The sequence below is a fragment of the Oncorhynchus kisutch genome, linkage group LG27, assembly GCF_002021735.2.
Source record: "Oncorhynchus kisutch isolate 150728-3 linkage group LG27, Okis_V2, whole genome shotgun sequence".
NCBI classification, from domain to species: Eukaryota; Metazoa; Chordata; class Actinopteri; order Salmoniformes; family Salmonidae; genus Oncorhynchus; species Oncorhynchus kisutch.
In genome coordinates this window covers 40,714,379-40,738,441 of record NC_034200.2, presented here as the reverse complement: position 1 = coordinate 40,738,441, position 24,063 = coordinate 40,714,379, and the positions used below count along the sequence as shown (strand labels likewise).

Genomic DNA, 24,063 nt, shown 5'->3' with positions numbered 1-24,063 from the left:
ATGGTCAGGCTGGTGGATTAGACTGTGGGGTGATGGTCAGGCTGGTGGATTAGACTGTGGGGTGATGGTCAGGCTGGTGGATTAGACTGTGGGGTGATGGTCAGGCTGGTGGATTAGACTGTAGGGTGATGGTCAGGCTGGTGGATTAGACTGTGGGGTGATGGTCAGGCTGGTGGATTAGACTGTGGGGTGATGGTCAGGCTGGTGGATTAGACTGTGGGGTGATGGTCAGGCTGGTGGATTAGACTGTAGGGTGATGGTCAGGCTGGTGGATTAGACTGTAGGGTGATGGTCAGGCTGGTGGATTAGACTGTAGGGTGATGGTCAGGCTGGTGGATTAGACTGTGGGGTGATGGTCAGGCTGGTAGATTAGTGCCCCTAGTTCCATGTATCAACACGTTGTATTAAAACCAGGAACATGTGGAAAGTCCCCTACTGAGTACAGACCCATAATATTTAATACACTGTGATAAAATAGTAACAAAGCTCATGAGCAATAGAATGACAACAGTCTTAACCGACGTTGATACAGATCAAATCAAACAGGGTTTATTCAAATTAGACAAACTAATACATGTTTCAGTTTAAAACAATATATCAATAATGGCTGAATGACCATTTCTATTCAAAACATCAGAAGCGGTGAACTTTCCAGCTAAAATAATACATTTGATAAAAAATATGATATAAATGATATATATTTTTAAGATCTTCATGAATAAGAAAAAGATTACATGGACAGGGGGGGGACCTGATCCTAGATCAGCACTCATTTTATGAGGCTCAGTCAATAACTCTCACAATCAGACTATCACGTTTCAGGTAAGACTCAAATGCAGACTGTGTTGAAGTAACAATGTGTATTACAGCAGCAAGGGGAAGGAAAACAACAGGTCAGGTCAGGCAGGGGTCGGTAATCAAGAGTAGAGGCCAAGGTACAGGACTGCAGTCAGGGTCAGGTCAGGCAGGGGTCGATAATCAAGAGTAGGGGCCAAGGTACAGGACTGCAGGGTCAGGTCAGGCAGGGGTCGGTAATCAAGAGTAGTGTCAAAGGTACAGGACTGCAGGCAGGGTCAGGACAGGCAAAGGTCAAAACCAGGAGAGCGAGAAATAGAGACTGGGGAAAAGCAGTAGCTGATACAGGTTGACTTGACAAACTGGCAACCGACAGAGAACAAGTACCCAGGGGAGAATGGGTAGAGGTACCCAGGGGAGAATGGGTAGAGGTACCCAGGGGAGAATGGGTAGAGGTACCCAGGGGAGAATGGGTAGAGGTACCCAGGGGAGAATGGGTAGAGGTACCCAGGGGAGAATGGGTAGAGGTACCCAGGGGAGAATGGGTAGAGGTACCCAGGGGAGAATGGGTAGAGGTACCCAGGGGAGAATGGGTAGAGGTACCCAGGGGAGAATGGGTAGAGGTACCCAGGGGAGAATGGGTAGAGGTACCCAGGGGAGAATGGGTAGAGGTACCCAGGGGAGAATGGGTAGAGGTACCCAGGGGAGAATGGGTAGAGGTACCCAGGGGAGAATGGGTAGAGGTACCCAGGGGAGAATGGGGAGAGGTACCCAGGGGAGAATGGGGAGAGGTACCCAGGGGAGAATGGGGAGAGGTACCCAGGGGAGAATGGGGAGAGGTACCCAGGGGAGAATGGGGAGAGGTACCCAGGGGAGAATGGGCGACACCTAGAGGAGGGTTCGAGACAAGCACAAGGACAGGTGAAACAGATCAGGGCGTGACACAGACAAGATAACTTTAAATAGTAAGGTAAGTGTTCTGGGTTGTCGTGGTGATAACATGGTGTAAAGGTAGAAACCTCTCCAGCTGTAGAGGGCTTGAACTGTCCCTAGCTACCCTCTAGGCTGTAGAGGGCTTGAACTGGGCCAACTGTCCCTAGCTACCTACCCTCTAGGCTGTAGAGGGCTTGAAATGTCCCTAGCTACCTACCCTCTAGGCTGCAGAGGGCTTGAACTGGTCCAACTGTCCCTAGCTACCTACCCTCTAGGCTGTAGAGGGCTTGAACTGTCCCTAGCTACCCTCTAGGCTATAGAGGGCTTGAACTGTCCCTAGCTACCCTCTAGGCTGTAGAGGGCTTGAACTGGGCCAACTGTCCCTAGCTACCTACCCTCTAGGCTGTAGAGGGCTTGAACTGTCCCTAGCTACCCTCTAGGCTGTAGAGGGCTTCAACTGTCCCTAGCTACCCTCTAGGCTGTAGAGGGCTTGAACTGTCCCTAGCTACCCTCTAGGCTGTAGAGGGCTTGAACTGTCCCTAGCTACCCTCTAGGCTGTAGAGGGCTTGAACTGGGCCAACTGTCCCTAGCTACCTACCCTCTAGGCTGTAGAGGGCTTGAACTGTCCCTAGCTACCCTCTAGGCTGTAGAGGGCTTCAAATGTCCCTAGCTACCCTCTAGGCTGTAGAGGGCTTGAACTGTCCCTAGCTACCCTCTAGGCTGTAGAGGGCTTCAACTGTCCCTAGCTACCCTCTAGGCTGTAGAGGGCTTCAACTGGGCCAACTGTCCCTAGCTACCTACCCTCTAGGCTGTAGAGGGCTTCAACTGTCCCTAGCTACTCTCTAGGCTGTCATTGTAAATAATAATTTGTTGTTAATTAACTTGCCTAGTTAAATAAAAGGTTCAAATTAAACTTGTGCTCATAAATATAATGATATATTGCTTGTACAGGGTTGGGGAAACATATGCCAGGGCTAGTGTGTGGGTGCAGGCTTTGGCTAGAACCAATCAGTTGATTAGTACAATCAGGCTGTAACAAAATCCTGCAGGCACAGAAACACTGGCCACACCCCTGTTTGAACTTGGCCACACCCCTGTTTGAACTTGGCCACACCCCTGTTTGAACTTGGCCACACCCCTGTTTGAACTTGGTGCTGTTTACGCTTCTGACGACAAAACTCTGAAACAAAATGAGGCCATTATTACCAGTGTACACTATCAAATCTCAATGAGGCCATTATTACCAGTGTACACTATCAAATCTCAATGAGGCCATTATAAACTGTTTACAGTATCAATTCTTTAATTGTTATACATACTGTACACCCTGTGATGAAGAGGTTGTTTAAGGAGTACCCTACTTTACTTAAATAAATCAAAACCCCACCATCATTTCTAAATGTGGCATAACTGCTGACCTGTACATGAAATGTTTCTTTATGGGGTTAGAGCAACAAGTGGTGTTTAATTTGACATTTGTTCTTTTTTTGGTATCGGGTTGAGGAGTCGAAACAGTAGCATATTGGTTACGTTATATTAGTCAAGGAAGTCTCTGATAATGTAGGTGATGTCATTATCCCTAGTCCTATTGTATGGATAATGTATTTCCCTTTAACCCCTGAACCCTTTCAACTCTGAACCCTTTCACCTCTGAACCCTTTCACCTCTGAACCCTTTCACCTCTGAACCCTTTAACCTCTGAACCCTTTAACCTCTGAACCCTTTAACCTCTGAACCCTTTAACCTCTGAACCCTTTCACCTCTGAACCCTTTCAACTCTGAACCCATACATGGGAGCTCACGTTCATCTTCATTATTTTCTAACAATGAAATATAGTATATTATTGCTTTTTACATATACATGTATCTTATTTCATCTACTTGTCGTACCAATAAGAATGTGATATTTGTAATATTGCTGTAGAAAACATCTTCTGTCCGACAGATACAAGGTGGGTCTGAAATGAACACAACCAGATACACTGCTCAAAAAAAATAAAGGGAACACTTAAACACAATGTAACTCCAAGTCAATCACAGTGTGGTTTTCCACTTTTAATTTTGAGTGTGACTCCAAATCCAGAACCTCCGTGGGTTGATAAATTTGATTTCCATTGATAATTTTTGCGTGCTTTTTGTTGTCAGCACATTCAACTATGTAAAGAAAAAAGTATTTAATAAGCATATTTCATTCATTCAGATCTAGGATGTGTTATTTTAGTGTTCCCTTTATTTTTTTGAGCAGTGTGCTTCTACAGTTAAGCAATAAGGCCTGAAAGGTGTGGTGTGTGTGTGTGTGTATATATATATATATATATATATATATACACAAGGTCATATACCACAAACCTCCACTCGCCCTCCTCTCTCCCCTCGCCCCCTCACCCTCCCTCTCTCCACTCGCCCTCCACGTTGTCAACCCCCAGCTTCCACAACGTTCAAGGAGCCAAAAAGAGCTCCTTGAAAAAGTTCAAGTGCGTTTAAGTCACAGAAGCAGTCTCCTTTCCCACAGGGTAGAAGCTACAGTAGTTCGTTATCTCAGGGGTAGAATAGAATCCTCTCTCATGTTCCACAGTACACAGTACACATTCACACTAACGTCTCTCGTCAGTGTCTCTATGTAAAAAAATAGAGACTTTAGTCAGTCAGTCTGTTCCTTAACTATGGCAAAGGAACAACAGAAGTGAAACCAACGATGTGAGAACCACAGCAAAGTTCCTGCTGTTCTGGTTCCACGGTGTTCCACCATTACTCAGCCTAAGGTGTCGGTCCTCATCCTCCTCTCCCATGCCCTCTGACCTCTGACTGCTAGCGGAACACTCGACCAGGGGCATCTGGTACGAGGTCGCTCGTTTATCCGGACGGTTGGGGCTGGACCCGTCCGAGGGTCTCTGTCCGTTGTATAGGAGGTATCGTCCATGGGCATCCTGTTCCATGCGGAACAGCTCGTACTCTGTGTGTGGGAGGCGGATCCCCAACGCCACGCAGCCATTGGTCAGGGTGACGTCCTGTTCAACTCCGACCTCCCAGGAGCCCTGGGCGCCACACTCGTTACCGTTGAACACGTTGAGGAGAGAAGTGGTGGCCAGGTCCATGGGCAACACACGCATGTGGTTCACTGGAGGGGGGAGGGAGGGAGGGAGAGTTGGAGGGGGGGGTTGGAGGGGAGGGAGTTGGAGGGGGGGTTGGAGGGGAGGGAGTTGGAGGGGGGTAGGAGGGAGGGAGTTGGAGGGGGGGTGAGGAAGAGTTGGAGGGGGGGTGAGAGGAAGAGTTGGAGGGGGGGTAGGAGGGAGGGAGGAAGAGTTGGAGGGGGGGTAGGAGGGAGGGAGGAAGAGTTGGAGGGGGGGTAGGAGGGAGGGAGGAAGAGTTGGAGGGGGGGTAGGAGGGAGGGAGGAAGAGTTGGAGGGAGGGAGGAAGAGTTGGAGGGAGGGAGGAAGAGTTGGAGGGGGGGTAGGAGGGAGAGAATGCAAGAGACGAGTTCAGTGATCAATTTTTTTCTGAAATACACAGATCAACATCTCAACCACACACTTCAAAATGAACCGCAACAGGGTTTAACCTCAACCTTTGACCCTTTACCTTTGAAGACGAACTCCGTGCCTCCCATAACTCTAGTAGAGTGCGTCCCTTGGCTGTACCTCCCTCTAGCGTAGATACTGAAGGAGGGGTGTTTGCAGATGGGGTCAGAGTAGTGGTAGTAGTGGCCCTCCCAGGTCTGGTTGTTGTCATGGAAGAGGAAGTGACGGGTCAGGAAGAGGACCTCAGGACGGACCTCACAGCGCTGGCTCACCCACTGGCCAGTCAGCCCCACTGTCATGTCCACCCGCGGCGCCAGGATGGGAGGGTGGAACTCATCCGACCGGTAGATGATAAGACAGGCGACGCAGCCGGGGTCATGGTTCTGGAGGAGGAGAGAAGATTCAGAGAGGTAAAGAGACAGAGCAGCTTCTCCCTCAGGGAGACTAAAAATATTTGATATGGGTCCTCAGATCCTCCAAAAGTCCTACAGCTGCACCATTGAGAGCATCTTGACTGGCTGTATCACCGCTTGGTATGGCAACTGCAAGGCACCCGACCGCAAGGCGCTACAGAGGGTGGTGAGTACGGCCCAGTACATCACTGAGGCCGATCTCCCTGCCATCCAGGACCTCAAAACCAGGCGGTGTCGGAGGAAAGCACCAAAACATTGTCAAAGACTCCAGCCACCCAAGTCAAAGACAGTTCTCTCTGCTACCGCACGGCAAGCTACCGCACGGCAAGCTACCGCACGGCAAGCTACCGCACGGCAAGCTACCGCACGGCAAGCTACCGCACGGCAAGCGGCAAGTCTGGAACCAACGGAACCCTGAACAGCTTCTTCCCCCAAGCCATAAGCTATATAGCAAATCTAATGGCTACCTGCATTGACCCTTTACATTTTTTTTAAATATATATATTTTTTTACTCTCTTGCACTGGACTCTACCCACTGGACTCTACCCACCCACACACTGGACTCTACCCACACCCACACACTGGACTCTACCCACTGGACTCTACCCACTGGACTCTACCCACACCCACACACTGGACTCTACCCACTGGACTCTACCCACACCCACACACTGGACTCTACCCACACCCACACACTGGACTCTACCCACACCCACACACTGGACTCTACCCACACCCACACACTGGACTCTACCCACACCCACACACTGGACTCTACCCACACCCACACACTGGACTCTACCCACACCCACACACTGGACTCTACCCACACCCACACACTGGACTCTACCCACACCCACACACTGGACTCTACCCACACACTGGACTCTACCCACACCCACACACTGGACTCTACCCACACCCACACACTGGACTCTACCCACACCCACACACTGGACTCTACCCACCCACACACTGGACTCTACCCACCCACACACTGGACTCTACCCACCCACACACTGGACTCTACCCACCCACCCACACACACTGGACTCTACCCACCCACCCACACACACTGGACTCTACCCACCCACCCACACACACTGGACTCTACCCACCCACCCACACACACTGGACTCTACCCACCCACCCACACACACACTGGACTCTACCCACCCACCCACACACACACTGGACTCTACCCACCCACCCACACACACACTGGACTCTACCCACCCACCCACACACACTGGACTCTACCCACCCACCCACACACACTGGACTCTACCCACCCACCCACACACACTGGACTCTACCCACCCACCCACACACACTGGACTCCACCCACCCACACACACTGGACTCTACCCACCCACCCACACACACTGGACTCTACCCACACCCACACACTGGACTCTACCCACACCCACACACTGGACTCTACCCACACCCACACACTGGACTCTACCCACCCACACACACTGGACTCTACCCACCCACCCACACACACTGGACTCTACCCACCCACCCACACACACTGGACTCTACCCACCCACACACACTGGACTCTACCCACCCATACACACTGGACTCTACCCACCCATACACACTGGACTCTACCCACCCATACACACTGGACTCTACCCACCCACAGACACTGGACTCTACCCACCCACAGACACTGGACTCTACCCACCCACAGACACTGGACTCTACCCACCCACACACACTGGACTCTACCCACCCACACACACTGGACTCTACCCACCCACACACACTGGACTCTACCCACACAAACACACACACTGGACTCTACCCCCCACACACTGGGCTCTACCCAACACCTTCAGGCGGTTTGGAAATTGCTCCCAAGGATGAACCAGACTTGTGGAAGTCTACCATTTTTTTTCTGAGGTCTTGGCTGATTTCTTTTGATTTTCCCATGATGTCAAGCAAAGAGGCACTGAGTTTGAAGGTAGGCCTTGAAATACATCCACAGGTACACCTCCAATTGACTCAAATGATGTCAATTAGCCTATCAGAAGCTTCTAAAGCCATGATATAATTTTCTGGAATTTTCCAAGCTGTTTAAAGGCAAAGTCAACTTAGTGTTTGTAAACTTCTGACCCACTGGAATTGTGATACAGTGATAAGTGAAATAATCTGTCTGTAAACAATCGTTGGAAAAATGACTTGTGTCATGCACAAAGTAGATGTCCTAACAGACTTGCCAAAACTATAGTTTGTTAACAAGAAATTTGTGTAGTTGTTGAAAAACAAGTTTTAATGACTCCAACCTAAGTGCATGTAAACTCCCGACTTCAACTGTATACAAAGGAACAAACAGGCCCTAGAACTGAACTGGCCACCCAATACAATTGTCAACTGAAGCCAAAGTCTGTTAAGAGGTGGACAACAGACAGAGCAATACTCACCTTGGAGGTCTGGAAGAATTCCTGGTAGCTAGAAGGTCTGTAGCACATCCTCTGGGCACGCTCAGTGTGGAAGTACCACACTACAGTGTCCACACTACCACACACACACACACACACACAACGATATACAGTAAAGTACTAACCTTAGCATGTTGTAACGCAGCCTGATAGCTAGACGGCCTATAATAAATCCTCTGGGATTTCTCAGTGTGGATGTCTCCTAGAAACAGCTCCTCAACCAGGTGATCCACGTTATGATGGAGGTACTGTTTCTCCACACGCTGCAGCTGCAGGGGGAGAAGAAGAAGGAGGTGGGGGGGTTTGGGGGGGAGAAGGAGGCGGAGGGGTTGGGGGGGGTAAGAAGGAGGGGTTGGGGGGGAAGAAAGAGGAGTTGGGGGAGAAGGAGGTGGGGGGTTTGGGGGGGAGAAGGAGGTGGGGGGTTTGGGGGGGAGAAGGAGGTGGAGGGGTTGGGGGGGAAGAAGGAGAAGTTGGGGGAGAAGGAGGCAGGGGGGTTGGGGGAGAAGGAGGCGGGGGGGTTGTGGGAGAAGGAGGCGGGGGGGTTGTGGGAGAAGGAGGCGGGGGGGTTGTGGGGGAGAAGGAGGCGGGGGGGTTGTGGGGAGAAGGAGGCGGGGGGGTTGTGGGGGAGAAGGAGGCGGGGGGGTTGGGGGAGAAGGAGGCGGGGGGGTTGTGGGGGAGAAGGAGGCGGGGGGGGGTTGGGGGAGAAGGAGGCGGGGGGGTTGTGGGGGAGAAGGAGGCGGGGGGTTGGGGGGAAGAAGGAGGAGTTGGGGGAGAAGGAGGAGTTGGGGGAGAAGGAGGCGGGGGGGTTGGGGGAGAAGGAGGCGGGGGGTTGTGGGGGAGAAGGAGGCGGGGGGGGTTGGGGGGAAGAAGGAGGCGGGGGGTTGGGGGAGAAGGAGGCGGAGGAGTTGGGGGAGAAGGAGGCGGAGGAGTTGGGGGAGAAGGAGGCGGAGGGGTTGGTGGGGGAGAAGGAGGCGGAGGGGTTGGTGGGGGAGAAGGAGGCGGAGGGGTTGGTGGGGAGGGGTTGGTGGGGGAGAAGGAGGTGGTGGGGTTGGGGGGAGAAGGAGGCGGAGGGGTTGGGGGGAAGAAGGAGGAGTTGGGGAGAAGGAGGCGGAGGGGTTGGTGGGGGAGAAGGAGGCAGAGGGGTTGGTGGGGAGGGGTTGGTGGGGGAGAAGGAGGTGGTGGGGTTGGGGGGAGAAGGAGGCGGAGGGGTTGGGGGGGAGAAGGAGGCGGAGGGGTTGGGGGGGAGAAGGAGGAGTTGGGGGAGAAGGAGGCGGAGGAGTTGGGGGAGAAGGAGGCGGAGGGGTTGGTGGGGGAGAAGGAGGCGGAGGGGTTGGTGGGGAGGGGTTGGTGGGGGAGAAGGAGGTGGTGGGGTTGGGGGGGAGAAGGAGGCGGAGGGGTTGGGGGGAAGAAGGAGGAGAAGGAGGCGGAGGGGTTGGTGGGGGAGAAGGAGGCGGAGGGGTTGGTGGGGAGGGGTTGGTGGGGGAGAAGGAGGTGGTGGGGTTGGGGGGGAGAAGGAGGCGGAGGGGTTGGGGGGGGAGAAGGAGGCAGAGGGGTTGGGGGGGAGAAGGAGGGTTTAGGGGGGGAGACGGAGGGGTTGGGGGGGGAGATACTTTAGTGTCCAATTTAGAAGAATGTCCAACAGAAATGTATTATCTTCTACTTTCTCCCTTGGAAAGACATAAACAGACAGGTTGGTGTGGTCTGAGCAGAGGTGCAATGCCCCCTGGGCAGTTTCTAAGGGTCAAGTGCCTTGCTCAAGAACACAACAACTGGATATGGCATCTAGCTGCCAACCCGCTCCCAACCAGATTTAGTCTAGAGTGGGATTTGAACAGGCCACCTTCCAGTTCGGAGCCCTCCTCACTAACCTGCAACTCGTGCATGGAGAAGTTGAGCTCCCTGGAACAGTCACAGCCACCCTCCTCACTCCACAGCTCATAGTTTACATTGGGTTCCCATGGTGCTTTGCTCCTCATGGCGCCCCGACAGCTCCAGTTCAACCGCTGGCTCAGGTCCTTGGCCACCTCTGCACTGTGACACACCACCTGAGTAGTGGGATAGATACACATGTACTGTATAAACACACACACACACACACACACACACACACATGGTCATGCTGGAAGACACACCCCCCTACCTGTGTGCGGTGGATCTGGTAGTCAGCCTCTGTTCCTCCTCTGATGATCCAGGAGGCCTGTCTGAGCCTCAGCCGTCCCCGGACCACCAGGGTGTAGGTGGGGGTGGTGCAGTGGTTGTCCCTGTAGTAGAACTGGTTGGCCTGGAACGTGTTGTTGGGGAAGAACCGGTACGACCGCGTCAGGAACTCTGGGCCAGGACGTACCTCACAGCTGGCCGACGGAGAGAGAGGTGGATGGGCACAGGACTTAGAGAGAGGTGGATGGGCACAGGACTTAGAGAGAGGTGGATGGGGACAGGATTTAGAGAGAGGTGGATGGGGACAGGATTGAGAGAGAGGTGGTTGGGGACAGGATTTAGAGAGAGGTGGATGGGCACAGGATTTAGAGAGAGGTGGATGGGCACAGGATTTAGAGAGAGGTGGATGGGCACAGGATTTAGAGAGAGGTGGATGGGCACAGGATTTAGAGAGAGGTGGATGGGCACAGGATTTAGAGAGAGGTGGATGGGGACAGGATTTAGAGAGAGGTGGATGGGGACAGGATTTAGAGAGAGGTGGATGGGCACAGGATTTAGAGAGAGGTGGATGGGGACAGGATTTAGAGAGGTGGATGGGCACAGGATTTAGAGAGAGGTGGATGGGCACAGGATTTAGAGAGAGGTGGATGGGCACAGGATTTAGAGAGAGGTGGATGGGGACAGGATTTAGAGAGAGGTGGATGGGCACAGGATTTAGAGAGAGGTGGATGGGCACAGGATTTAGAGAGAGGTGGATGGGCACAGGATTTAGAGAGAGGTGGATGGGGACAGGATTTAGAGAGAGGTGGATGGGAAGAGGATTTAGAGAGAGGTGGATGGGGAGAGGACTTAAGAGTTGTGTGTCTTCCAAAGTAAACATCATACTGATTATTTCCCACGTCTGAGTTTTTCCCCCCCAGACAGAAAATGTATCTGTTGGAGACGGGAATTCAGTCAAAAGCACTCTGCACTACAGATTTCGGTTCAACTGTAAATTACCTTAAAAGTCAAAAGAAATGTGCTTGTCTACAACGCATCTTTGATTGCGTTAAGGTTGGGGGTCAGGATAAGAGTTAGGGTTAGAGTTAGGACCTATTTTTCTCTCCATATCCCTGGATTTCTACCGCAAGCTCTGGACATTTACACCTGGACCTTGCAACTAGCTAGCTGCTATCCGAGTGACTATTGGCTTACGTCGGTCCCGGAGCAAACATCAATTATCCCGGAGCTAGCCAGCTGAAGAGTTCCATCAGCCACTGCTGGGCTACAATCACCTATCCGGACACGTTTTACTGCCGACGCCGAGCCCACCGGGCCTTCACGACTGGACTGCCGACGGCCCAGCTAGCTGTCTGAATCGCCGTTACCCCAACCAACCTCACTACTCACTGGACCCTTATGATCACTCGGCTAAGCATGCCTCTCCTTAATGTCAATATGCCTTGTCCATTGCTGTTCTGGTTAGTGTTTGTCTTATTTCACTGTAGAGCCTCTAGCCCTGCTCATTATACCTTATCCAACCTTTCAGTTACACCTCACACACATGCGATGACATCACCTGGTTTCAATTATGTTTCTAGAGACAATATCTCTCTCATCATCACTCAATGCCTAGGTCTACCTCCACTGTATTCACATCCTACCATACCTTTGTCTGTACATTATACCTTGAAGCTATTTCATCGCCCCCAGAAAATCTTCTTTTATTCTCTGTTCCGGACGTCCTAGATGACCAATTCTCATAGCCTTTAGCTGTACCCTTATCCTACTCCTCCTCTGTTCCTCTGGTGATGTAGAGGTGAATCCAGGCCCTGCAGTGCCTAGCTCCACTCCTATTCCCGAGGCGCTCTCTTTTGATGACTTCTGTAACCGTAGCCTTGGTTTCATGAATGTTAACATTAGAAGCCTCCTCCCTAAGTTTGTTTTATTCACTGCTTTAGCACACTCTGCCAACCCGGATGTTCTAGCTGTGTCTGAATCCTGGCTTAGGAAGACCACCAAAAACTCTGAAATCTCCATCCCTAACTACAACATTTTCAGACACGATAGAATGGCCAAAGGCAATCTACTGTAGAGATAGCCTGCAGAGTTCTGTCCTACTATCCAGGTCTGTACCCAAACAATTTGAACTTATACTATTAAAAATCCACCTCTCTAAAAACAAATCTCTCACTGTTGCCGCCTGCTATAGACCACCCTCTGCCCCCAGCTGTGCTCTGGACACCATATGTGAACTGATTGCCCCCCATCTATCTTCAGAGCTCGTGCTGCTAGATGACCTAAACTGGAACATGCTTAACACCCCGGCCATCCTACAATCTAAGCTTGATGCCCTCAATCTCACACAAATTATCAATGAACCTACCAGGTACCACCCCAAAGCCGTAAACACGGGCACCCTCATAGATATCATCCTAACCAAGTTACCCTCTAAATACACCTCTGCTGTTTTCAACCAAGATCTCAGGGATCACTGCCTCATTGCCTGCATCCGTAATGGGCCAGCGGTCAAGCGACCTCCACTGTCAAATGCTCCCTGAAACACTTCAGCGAGCAGGGCTTTCTAATCGACCTGGCCCGGGTATCCTGGAAGGATATTGACCTCATCCCGTCAGTAGAGGATACCTTCCTCACCATCTTAAATAAGCATGCCCCATTCAAGAAATGTAGAACCAGGAACAGATATAGCCCTTGGTTCTCTCCAGACCTGACTGCCATTAACCAACACAAAAACATCCTATGGCGTTCTGCATTAGCATTGAACAGCCCCCGTGAAATGCAACTTTTCAGGGATGTTAGAAACCAATATACACAGGCAGTTAGAAAAGCCAAGGCTAGCTTTTTCAAGTAGAAATTTGCTTCCTGCAACACAAACTTAAAAAAGTTCTGGGACACTGTAAAGTCCATGGAGAATAAGAGCACCTCCTCCCAGCTGCCCACTGCACTGAGGATAGGAAACTGTCACCACCGATAAATCCACTATAATTGAGAATTTCAATAAGCATTTTTCTACGGCTGGCCATGCTTTCCACCTGGCTACCCCTACCTCGGTCAACAGCCCTGCACCCCCCACAGCAACTCGCCCAAGCCTTCCCCATTTCTCCTTCTCCCAAATCCAGTCAGCTGATGTTCTGAAAGAGCTGCACAATCTGGACCCCTAGAAATCAGACGGGCTAGACAATCTGGACCCTTTCTTTCTAAAATGATCTGACAAAATTGTTGCAACCCCTATTACTAGCCTGTTCAACCTCTCTTTCGTATCGTCTGATCGTCTGAGATTCCCAAAGATTGGAAAGCAGCTGCGGTCATCCCCCTCTTCAAAGGGGACACTCTTGACCCAAACTGCTACAGACCTATCTTGCCTTTCTAAGGTCTTCGAAAGCCAAGTCAACAGATTACCGACCATTTCGAATCCCACCGCACCTTCTCCGCTATGTAATCTGGTTTCAGAGCTGGTCATGGGTGCACCTCAGCCACGCTCAAGGTCCTAAACGATATCTTAACCGCCAATGATAAGAAACAATACTGTGCAGCCGTATTCATTGACCTGGCCAAGGCTTTTGACTCTGTCAATCACCACATCTTCATCGGCAGACTCGATAGCCTTGGTTTCTCAAATGATTGCCTCGCCTGGTTCACCAACTACTTCTCTGATAAGAGTTCAGTGTGTCAAATCAGAGGGCCTGTTGTCCGGGCCTCTGGCAGTCTCAATGGTGGTGCCACAGGGTTCAATTCTTGGGCCGACTCTCTTCTCTATATACATCAATGATGTCGCTCTTGCTGCTGGTGAGTCTCTGATCCACCTCTTGGCTGGCCCTCGCTTCATACTCGTCGCCAAACCCACTGACTACAGGTCATCTACAAGACCCTGCTAGGTAAAGTCCCCCCTTATCTCAGCTCGCTGGTCACCATAGCAGCACCCACCTGTAGCACACGCTCCAGCAGGTATATCTCTCTGGTCACCCCCAAAGCCAATTCTTCCTTTGGCCACCTCTCCTTTCAGTTCTCTGCTGCCAATGACTGGAACGAACTACAAAAATCTCTGAAACTGGAAACACTTATCTCCCTCACTAGCTGTAAGCACCAGCCGTCAGAGCAGCTCACATATTACTGCACCTGTACATAGCCCACCTATAATTTAGCCCAAACAACTACCTCTTCCCCTACTGTATTTATTTATTTATTTTGCACCCCATTATTTCTATTTCTACTTTGCACATTCTTCCACTTGTTCTCAACTTGCCTATCTGGTTAAATAAAGGTGAAAATAAAAAGTACAAATTAGGGTAAGATTTAGAATTAGATTTAGGTTTAGAATTAGGGTTGAGGCTAGGATTAGGGTTGAGGCTAGGGTTAGGTTTGGAGTTAGGATTAGAGTTAAGGCTAGGATTAGAGTTAGGGTTAGGATTAGAGTTAGGGTTGAGGCTAGGGTTGGGGTTGAGGGTTGGGGTTAGGATTAGAGTAAGGGTTAGGGTTGAGGCTAGGGTTAGAGTAAGGGTTAGGGTTGAGGCTAGGGTTAGGGTTGGAGTTAGGATTAGAGTTAGGGTTGGGGTTGAGGCTAGGGTTAGGGTTGGAGTTAGGGTTAGGGTTGGAGTTAGGGTTAGGGTTGAGCCTAGGGTTGAGGCTAGGGTTAGGGTTGAGGCTAGGGTTAGAGTTGGGGTTGGATTTAGTGTTAGGATTAGAGTTAGGGTTGAGGGTTGACGCTAGGGTTATGGTTGGAGTTAGGATTAGGATTTGAGTTAGGGTTGAGGGTTAGGGTTGGGGCTAGGTTTGGAGCCTGGTTTAGTCGTACCTGGTGGAGACCCAGTGTCCCTCTATGTTGGGGGGAATCTGGACGGTGATCCGGGCCCCGTGGTGGAGATGCTTCAACATGTGGTGACACTGAGAGTGTTTAGCAGGACGACCAAACGTCTTATCCAGGGACAGCAGGCGGTTGGAGCGGCCCTCTGAGTAGTGGAGGGACGAACCTTCAGCCCAACCTAATGGGAGTCAACAGAGACAATAGGTTACAAACCCTCAGCCAGACCTAATGGGAGGCAACAGAGACAATAGGTTACAAACCCTCAGTCCAACCTAATGGGAGGCAACAGAGACAATAGGTTACAAACCCTCAGCCCAACCTAATGGGAGTCAACAGAGACACTAAGTTACAAACCCTCAGCCCAACCTAATGGGAGACAATAGGTTACAAACCCTCAGTCCAACCTAATGGGAGACAACGTAGACAATCGGTTACAAACCCTCAGTCCAAACTAATGGGAGACAATAGGTTACAAACCCTCAGTCCAACCTAATGGGAGACAACAGAGACAATAGGTTACAAACCCTCAGTCCAACCTAATGGGAGTCAACAGAGACAGAAATCCAATGCGGTCTCCCCGTTTTCGAACCCTGCTCACAGCACTTTGACAAACCAGTCTTTATTTGTAACATGTCATTGGTGACTTCATATGGATAATGTGCTTAATACTCAGTAATTTTAAGTCCTCAGAAAATATCTTCCTTGACAACCAGTTCGAATAGGCTCTTCTTCTCCAATACAAATGATCAAGGAACCTACCAGGTACAACCCTAAATCCGTTAACATTGTCACCCTCATAGATATCATCCTGACCAACTTGCCCTGTAAATACACCTCTGCTGTCTTCAACCAGGATCTCAGCGATCACTGCCTCATTGCCTGCGTCCGAAATGGGTCAGCGGTCAAACGACCACCCCTTATAACTGTCAAACGACCTCCCCTCATCACTGTCAAACGACCTCCCCTCATCACTGTCAAACGACCTCCCCTCATCACTGTCAAACGACCACCGCTCATCACTGTCAAACGACCTCCCCTCATCACTGTCAAACGACCTCCCCTCATCACTGTCAAACGACCTCCCCTCATCACTGTCAAACAACCTCCCCTCATCACTGTCAAACGACCACCCCTCATCACTGTCAAACGACCTCCACTCATCACTGTCATACGACCTCCACTCATCACTGTCAAACGACCTCCACTCATCACGGTCAAACGACCACCCCTCATCACTGTCAAACGACCACCCCTCATCACTGTCAAACGACCACCCCTCATCACTGTCAAACGACCTCCCCTCATCACTGTCAAACGACCTCCCCTCATCACTGTCAAACGACCTCCCCTCATCACTGGCAAACGACCTCCACTCATCACTGTCAAACGACCACCCCTCATCACGGTCAAACGACCTCCACTCATCACGGTCAAACGACCTCCACTCATCACTGTCAAACGACCTCCGCTTATCACTGTCAAACGCTCCCTGAAACTCTTCAGCAAGCAGGCCTTTCTAATCGACCTGGCCCGGTGTATCCTGGAAGGATATTGATCTCATCCCGTCAGTAGAGGATACCTGGTTGTTTTTTAAAAGTGCTTTCCTCACCATCTTAAATAAGCATGCCCCATTCAAAAAATGTAGAACTAAGAACAAATATAGCCCCTGGTTCTCTCCAGACCTGACTGCCGTCGACCAGCACAAAAACATCCTGTGGCGGACTGCACTAGCATCGAATAGTCCCCGCGATATACAACTTTTCAGGGAAGTCAGGAAAGCAAAGGCTAGCTTTTTCAAACAGAAATTTGCATAATGTTTTGGGACACTGTAAAGTCCATGGAGAATAAGAGTACCTCCTCCCAGCTGCCCACTGCACTGAGGCTAGGAAATACTGTTGCCACAGATAAATCTACCATAATCAAGAAATTTCAAAAAGCATTTTTCTACGTCTGGCCATGCTTTCCACCTGGCTACCCCTACCCCGATCAACAGCTCAGCACCCCTCACAGCAACTTTCCCAAGCCCCCCCCCCCCGCTTCTCCTTCTCCCAAATCCAGATAGCTGATGTTCTGGAAGAGCTGCGAAATCTGGACCCCTACAAATCAGCAGGGCTAGACAATCTGGACCCCTACAAATCAGCTAGGCTAGACAATCTGGACCCCTACAAATCAGCTGGGCTAGACAATCTGGACCCCTACAAATCAGCTGGGCTAGACAGTCTGGACCCTCTCTTTCTTAAATTATCTGCCACAATTGTTGCGACCCCTATTACTAGCCTGTTCAACTTCTCTTTCGTATCGTCTGAGATCCCTAACGATTGGAAAGCTGCCGCGGTCATCCCCCACTTCAAAGTGGGAGACACTCTAGACCCAAACTGTTACAGTGACATTTGGTGAAGGGCACATTGACTTGTTTAGGACTCAAAACTCAAAGTTTAGTACTTGAGACTTGTCTTGATACTTGATGGTCTTGACTTGAGACTTGACTCGGACTTGCCTCCAGCCGATAGAAACTTTCAACTTGTTCTCCCCACTAAGCAACGAGTCGGAATCAGAGGCCGAGCCTTCTCTGGTCGCTCCTCCACCCGTTACGGGGTCTGAGATGCCGAAGCCTCCCACCATTAGCTCTGACAAATTGAAAACTCTAGTCACTGGCGACTCCATTACCCGCAGTATTAGACCTTAAACAGAATCCTCCAGCGATGGAATGATCTGCAGATTCAGTCTCAACCTTTAACTCTTTACATTTAGCCTATAACCATATAATTTAGCCTATAACCACCATAAACATTACATTTAGCCATAGACATTATGAAATACTTCTCTGTACTGTTTATGAATGTGGTTTGTATGGGTTATGTGGTTTGTATGGGTTATGTGGTTTGTATGGGTTATGTGGTTGTATGGGTTATGTGGTTTGTATGGGTTATGTGGTTTGTATGGGTTATGTGGTTTGTATGGGTTATGTGGTTTGTATGGGTTATGTGGTTTGTATGGGTTATGTGGTTTGTATGGGTTATGTGGTTTGTATGGGTTATGTGGTTTGTATGGGTTATGTGGTTTGTATGGGTTATGTGGTTTGTATGGGTTATGTGGTTTGTATGGGTTATGTGGTTTGTATGGGTTATGTGGTTTGTATGGGTTATGTGGTTTGTATGGGTTATGTGGTTTGTATGGGTTATGTGGTTTGTATGGGTTATGTGGTTTGTATGGGTTATGTGGTTTGTATGGGTTATGTGGTTTGTACGGGTTATGAATGGGGTTTGTACGGGTTATGAATGGGGTTTGTACGGGTTATGAATGTGGTTTGTACGGGTTATGAATGTGTTATGGAGTCCTTATATACAGCAGGTACTCTTTCAAGTGGACAACGTCTTTCGACTATAGTCTCCTAGGCATAAATGACATCAGGGCATGTGTTGTCGAGTATTTCCTTGACGAGTTTCCTCGATATGTTTCCCTGAATAGCTTCCTTGAAATGTGACCAACAGCTCGTTGTTATCTGATCCTGTACTGTTGCACCTGATACCCAGCCCTTACATACTAGTCACAGACTGTGTGCCAATAACTTCACATGTAACTATATAAAACAACTGTAAATATAACTACATTATTTTCAGAACACGCATACCAGCAGGAAATACCACTTTTAAAAGATAAAATACATACCCTGAGTACTAGACTAGACTACAGGTCGGGAACATTGTCACAACATTGCCATTTGTCTTGGAGATGGACTCATTCACTCACTGGTGGTTCTGTGTCAACTGGAAAGGTTCTCTGTGATCTAGAGCTCTGCTGGGAGCTCGGTGGTTCTCTTTTATTTATGGTCAATCCATGTCATTTCAGCCATGACACCCACCACCCACAATCGTTTCTGTAGTTAGAAACAGATAAGATCAGCATTCCTGCGACATTAAGTTGATGAAATATAATTATAATCTGAGAAATTAAGCTAATTGATTAAATCCAAATTGGCCATCTTAATTGATAGAATTCATATACACTGAACAAATATATAAATGCCCCATGCAACAATTTCAAAGATTTTACTGATTTACAGTTCATATAAGGAAATCAGTCAATTTAAATAAAGTAATTAGGCCCTAATTTAAATAAATATAGTACCTAGCATCCGATTTGGACCAGACATTTTTCTAACAATGAGTAAGAAATGCTGTGTGAAGCATAAACACAAGCAGAGGTTCAAGCACCCCCCCCCCCCCCCCCTGTAATCAGCAGGTTAGGAAGAGCACCCCCCCCCCCTCCCCGTAATCAGCAGGTTAGGAAGAGCACCCCCCCCCCCCCGTAATCAGCAGGTTAGGAAGAGCACCCCCCCCCCCCCCCGTAATCAGCAGGTTAGGAAGAGCACCCCCCCCCCCCCGTAATCAGCAGGTTAGGAAGAGCACCCCCCCGTAATCAGCAGGTTAGGAAGAGCACCCCCCCGTAATCAGCAGGTTAGGAAGAGTACACAACCAATCTAGGAGGCACTCTGCCACAAATGTGCTCATTTGATCTTTTGATCATTTGATCTTTTCCAGCTTCAAACAGCGTGGTGGCGAGTCAATCTGCAAGTCTAATCTAGTCAAGCAGTGAGGAGGGCACATAACAATACAGGCTCCAGACATCACAAGCCAGGCAAAAAGAAACCCAGGAAACAAGTTACTCACACTCATAAACACACAACCTCGTGTGATGGATAGCTGTCGACTATATTAGCCATGATTTACTGGGCAGGTGGAGTCATAAGGCTCTCGTCCAAGTCAAGTCATGAGTCATTGGTGTTAAAGTCAAAGTCGAGTTGCAAGTCATCATATTAATAAACCCCAGGAACAGTAGCTGCTGCAGGTACTAATGGGGATCCATAATAAACCCCAGGAAGAGTAGCTGCTGCAGGAACTAATGGGGATCCATAATAAACCCCAGGAAGAGTAGCTGCTGCCTTGGCCAGAACTAATGGGGATCCATAATAAACCCCAGGAAGAGTAGCTGCTGCCTTGGCCAGAACAAATGGGGATCCATAATAAACCCCAGGAAGAGTAGCTGCTGCCTTGGCAGGAACTAAAGGGGATCCATAATAAACCCCAGGAAGAGTAGCTGCTGCCTTGGCAGGAACTAATGGGGATCCATAATAATCCCCAGGAAGAGTAGCTGCTGCCTTGGCAAGAACTAACGGGGATCCATAATAAACCCCAGGAAGAGTAGCTGCTGCCTTGGCAGGAACTAATGAGGATCCATAATAAACCCCAGAAAGAGTAGCTGCTGCCTTGACAGGAACTAATGAGGATCCATAATAAACCCCAGGAAGAGTAGCTGCTGCCTTGGCAGGAACTAATGGGGATCCATAATAAACCCCGGGAAGAGTAGCTGCTGCCTTGGCAGGAACTAATGAGGATCCATAATAAACCCCAGAAAGAGTAGCTGCTGCCTTGACAGGAACTAATGAGGATCCATAATAAACCCCAGGAAGAGTAGCTGCTGCCTTGGCAGGAACTAATGGGGATCCATAATAAACCCCGGGAAGAGTAGCTGCTGCCTTGGCAGGAACTAATGAGGATCCATAATAAACCCCAGAAAGAGTAGCTGCTGCCTTGACAGGAACTAATGAGGATCCATAATAAACCCCAGGAAGAGTAGCTGCTGCCTTGGCAGGAACTAATGGGGATCCATAATAAACCATAGGAACAGTAGCTGCTGCCTTGGCAGGAACTAATGGTGATAAATACAAATACAGTCTGTCCGTCCATTACTTAACTCTGTTCTGGGTTGTGTCCCAAATGACACCCTATTCCCTATGCAGTGCATTACTTTTGACCATGGCCCACTGATCCAGTCTGACAGCCTTCTTTTACAGCCTACACTGATCCAGTCTGACAGCCTGGTTTTACAGCCTACACTGATCCAGTCTGACAGCCTGGTTTTACAGCCTACACTGATCCAGTCTGACAGCCTGGTTTTACAGCCTACACTGATCCAGTCTGACAGCCTGGTTTTACAGCCTACACTGATCCAGTCTGACAGCCTGGTTTTACAGCCTACACTGATCCAGTCTGACAGCCTGGTTTTACAGCCTACACTGATCCAGCCTGACAGCCTGGTTTTACAGCCTACACTGATCCAGTCTGACAGCCTGGTTTTACAGCCTACACTGATCCAGTCTGACAGCCTGGTTTTACAGCCTACACTGATCCAGTCTGACAGCCTGGTTTTACAGTCTCCAGCCCGGTGTCACTACTGTAGGGATAGGCTGCAATAAAGTCCCACTTAATTGAATGTTAGATTCACTTAAACACACTTATGGGTAAGTGGATTCTAAAAGGTATTTTTATCTCGTAGCTCATTTGAAGTGGTGGCCAAGTGATTTGAACAGGTCAGTTTAAGTCGAGAGAGAGATGTTTTGAGGAGTCGGCCCTGTCTCCCATTGTGTTCATCTACGCTGTTGCCATGGCTACACTTTTATTACTTTCTTTGCCTCAAATATGTCCAGCAATTTGGCCAAACACATTAGTCATTACCAAATACTCTGTTCAATTCTGGTGACAACTTTTCGACTCATGGATATTTTACCATATTATACAATTATCAGGCCAAATAGAGAAAAAATATTTAGAAAATTAGTTACAGTCTAAATATATGTACATGAAGCACAAACCAGGCTGTATCACAACCGAACTGATTGGGAATCGCATAGGGCGGCGCCCAGTGTCGTCCGGGTTTGTAGGCGGTAATAAACCCCAATAAGAATGTGTTCTTAATTGACTTGCCTAGTTAAATAAAGGTTAAACAAAGGTTACACAAGACTATGGCCTAATGAGGTATAGTTTGGCCCTATATGGAGGGTCTATAACATCTAGTAATATACGGAGGGTCTATAACATCTAGTAATAGTAATTGCGGAAACCAAATTGATGAACTAACATCATAATTATGTGTGCGTGCGCTTGTGCACACTATTGTTAAGGAGTGGATTTCATATTGACTCCAATTAAAAGTAATATTACATTTAAAAAGGAACATTTCTATTTTACAGTTACGTGAAAAGTTAGAATTAGACAGCGAACACCATTATTATAAATTCAGTAAAACACATATTGTAATGTCTCTTACCGCAAACCGCAACGACGAGTAATACTACGGAAGGCCCCATTCCTGTAAACTTTGGGAACAGTGATGAGCCTGTTTCTATTGAGTGTTAATGTTCCTCAACCGCGCGTCCTCAGTCAATACTTGATGGAATCCAACATTCCGTGTCCATAATGTGTCTCAATGATATCCAGCAAACATCAGAGGATGTTGGAATAATGAGTTTAATTGTTATTCAACTGAATTTTCGGCAACGCAAGGAATCATTTCATTACGTGTTTGTACGGCTTCGAAGAACGAAGAAACGAACGTCCCATACTCCGATCCATCTAAAGTTTAAGTGCGCCTCGTCTTCTATTACAAAACAAGAAATGTTCGACTACAGAAGTTGGCGACATGTTTTTCTTTGTCTCCCCAAACTAAATAGAACAACGTGCTGCAACGGAATATAGACTTGTGGAGAGACGCTCATGTTCCTGCAACACCACGGAGAATCCCACTTTATTCCAGGAGATTTGTTTCATTATGGTAATCTCTGTTTCGGAGTCGGACCCCCGTGCGTCGTCGTGTGTGTAGAGAGGAGAGAGCTAGCAGAGAACCCCCCCCCCCCGTCTCCATCCGATGGAGTTTGTAGGGGCGGGCGGGTGGAGTGGATCCATGTGTATTCTAGGCTTGCCACATGATTCTAATCAACACTTTGATTTTTTTGAAGAATAGGCTTATCAATTTATGCATATTTATTTATTTATTTTTATTTACCTTTATTTAACCAGGTAGGCAAGTTGAGAACAAGTTCTCATTTACAATTGCGACCTGGCCAAGATAAAGCAAAGCAGTTCGACAGATAAAACGACACAGAGTTACACATGGAGTAAAAACAAACATACAGTCAATAATGCAGTATAAACAAGTCTATATACAATGTGAGCAAATGAGGTGAGAAGGGAGGTAAAGGCAAAAAAGGCCATGATGGCAAAGTAAATACAATATAGCAAGTAAAATACTGGAATGGTAGTTTTGCAATGGAAGAAAGTGCAAAGTAGAAATAAAAATAATGGGCTGCAAAGGAGCAAAATAAATAAATAAATAAAAATTAAATACAGTTGGGAAAGAGGTAGTTGTTTGGGCTAAATTATAGGTGGGCTATGTACAGGTGCAGTAATCTGTGAGCTGCTCTGACAGTTGGTGCTTAAAGCTAGTGAGGGAGATAAGTGTTTCCAGTTTCAGAGATTTTTGTAGTTCGTTCCAGTCATTGGCAGCAGAGAACTGGAAGGAGAGGCGGCCAAAGAAAGAATTGGTTTTGGGGGTGACTAGAGAGATATACCGGTGGGAGATGCTATGGTGACCAGCGAGCTGAGATAAGGGGGGACTTTACCTAGCAGGGTCTTGTAGATGACATGGAGCCAGTGGGTTTGGCGACGAGTATGAAGCGAGGGCCAGCCAACGAGAGAATATGCCTAACATACAAATGAATAGTGTCGTTTTTTCTCCACGTTTTTCACATTTTTGTATGCATTTTTCATGTTTATATTTAATTTTTTACAAAAGTGTAAAGTCAACACAAATGCGTAATATATTATATGATTATATAATACAAATATTAAACACTTTTTGGAATTGATCAAAACTTTCCATAATATCCAACATAATATTTGAAACATATTTTTCTCCATTGTAAATGCAATTGATAGGTTCTTCCCGCTGTCTGTATTTCATACATCCTCTCCGTGGTGAGATTGTGTGTGTGTGTGTGTGTGTGTCCATGTAAGGTAGTTGACATTCTGTCAGCTGCAACAATTTGATTATTGGAAAAAAATACATTGTAGGTTTTACATAAGAAATAAATAGCCTTATACCAGTTTATAGTTTTTTAACAAAGATAATTTCCCGAAGGGTGTAGTCTAACACA

At 48.4% G+C, this 24,063-nt stretch overlaps 1 protein-coding gene across 2 annotated transcripts; it reads right to left on the bottom strand.

Moving 5' to 3' along the window:
• Window positions 1–519: 519 nt before the first annotated feature.
• On the bottom strand, window positions 520–22,746 carry LOC109881752 (protein APCDD1). 2 transcript variants are annotated; one of them, XR_004205857.1, is made up of 8 exons: window positions 22,179–22,746; window positions 15,063–15,249; window positions 10,254–10,464; window positions 9,982–10,158; window positions 8,239–8,382; window positions 5,308–5,629; window positions 2,120–4,846; window positions 520–2,030 (listed from the first exon to the last, which is right to left on the bottom strand). XR_004205857.1 is itself a non-coding variant. In XM_031807212.1 (7 exons), exons 1-7 carry the CDS (start codon window positions 22,216–22,218, stop codon window positions 4,386–4,388), a joined length of 1,542 nt encoding a protein of 513 aa, XP_031663072.1. In that variant the 5' UTR covers window positions 22,219–22,746; the 3' UTR covers window positions 520–4,385. The 2 variants fall into 2 exon arrangements, 1 of the variants encoding a protein (XP_031663072.1); XM_031807212.1 differs by having other exon boundaries at window positions 520–4,846.
• Window positions 22,747–24,063: the final 1,317 nt, after the last annotated feature.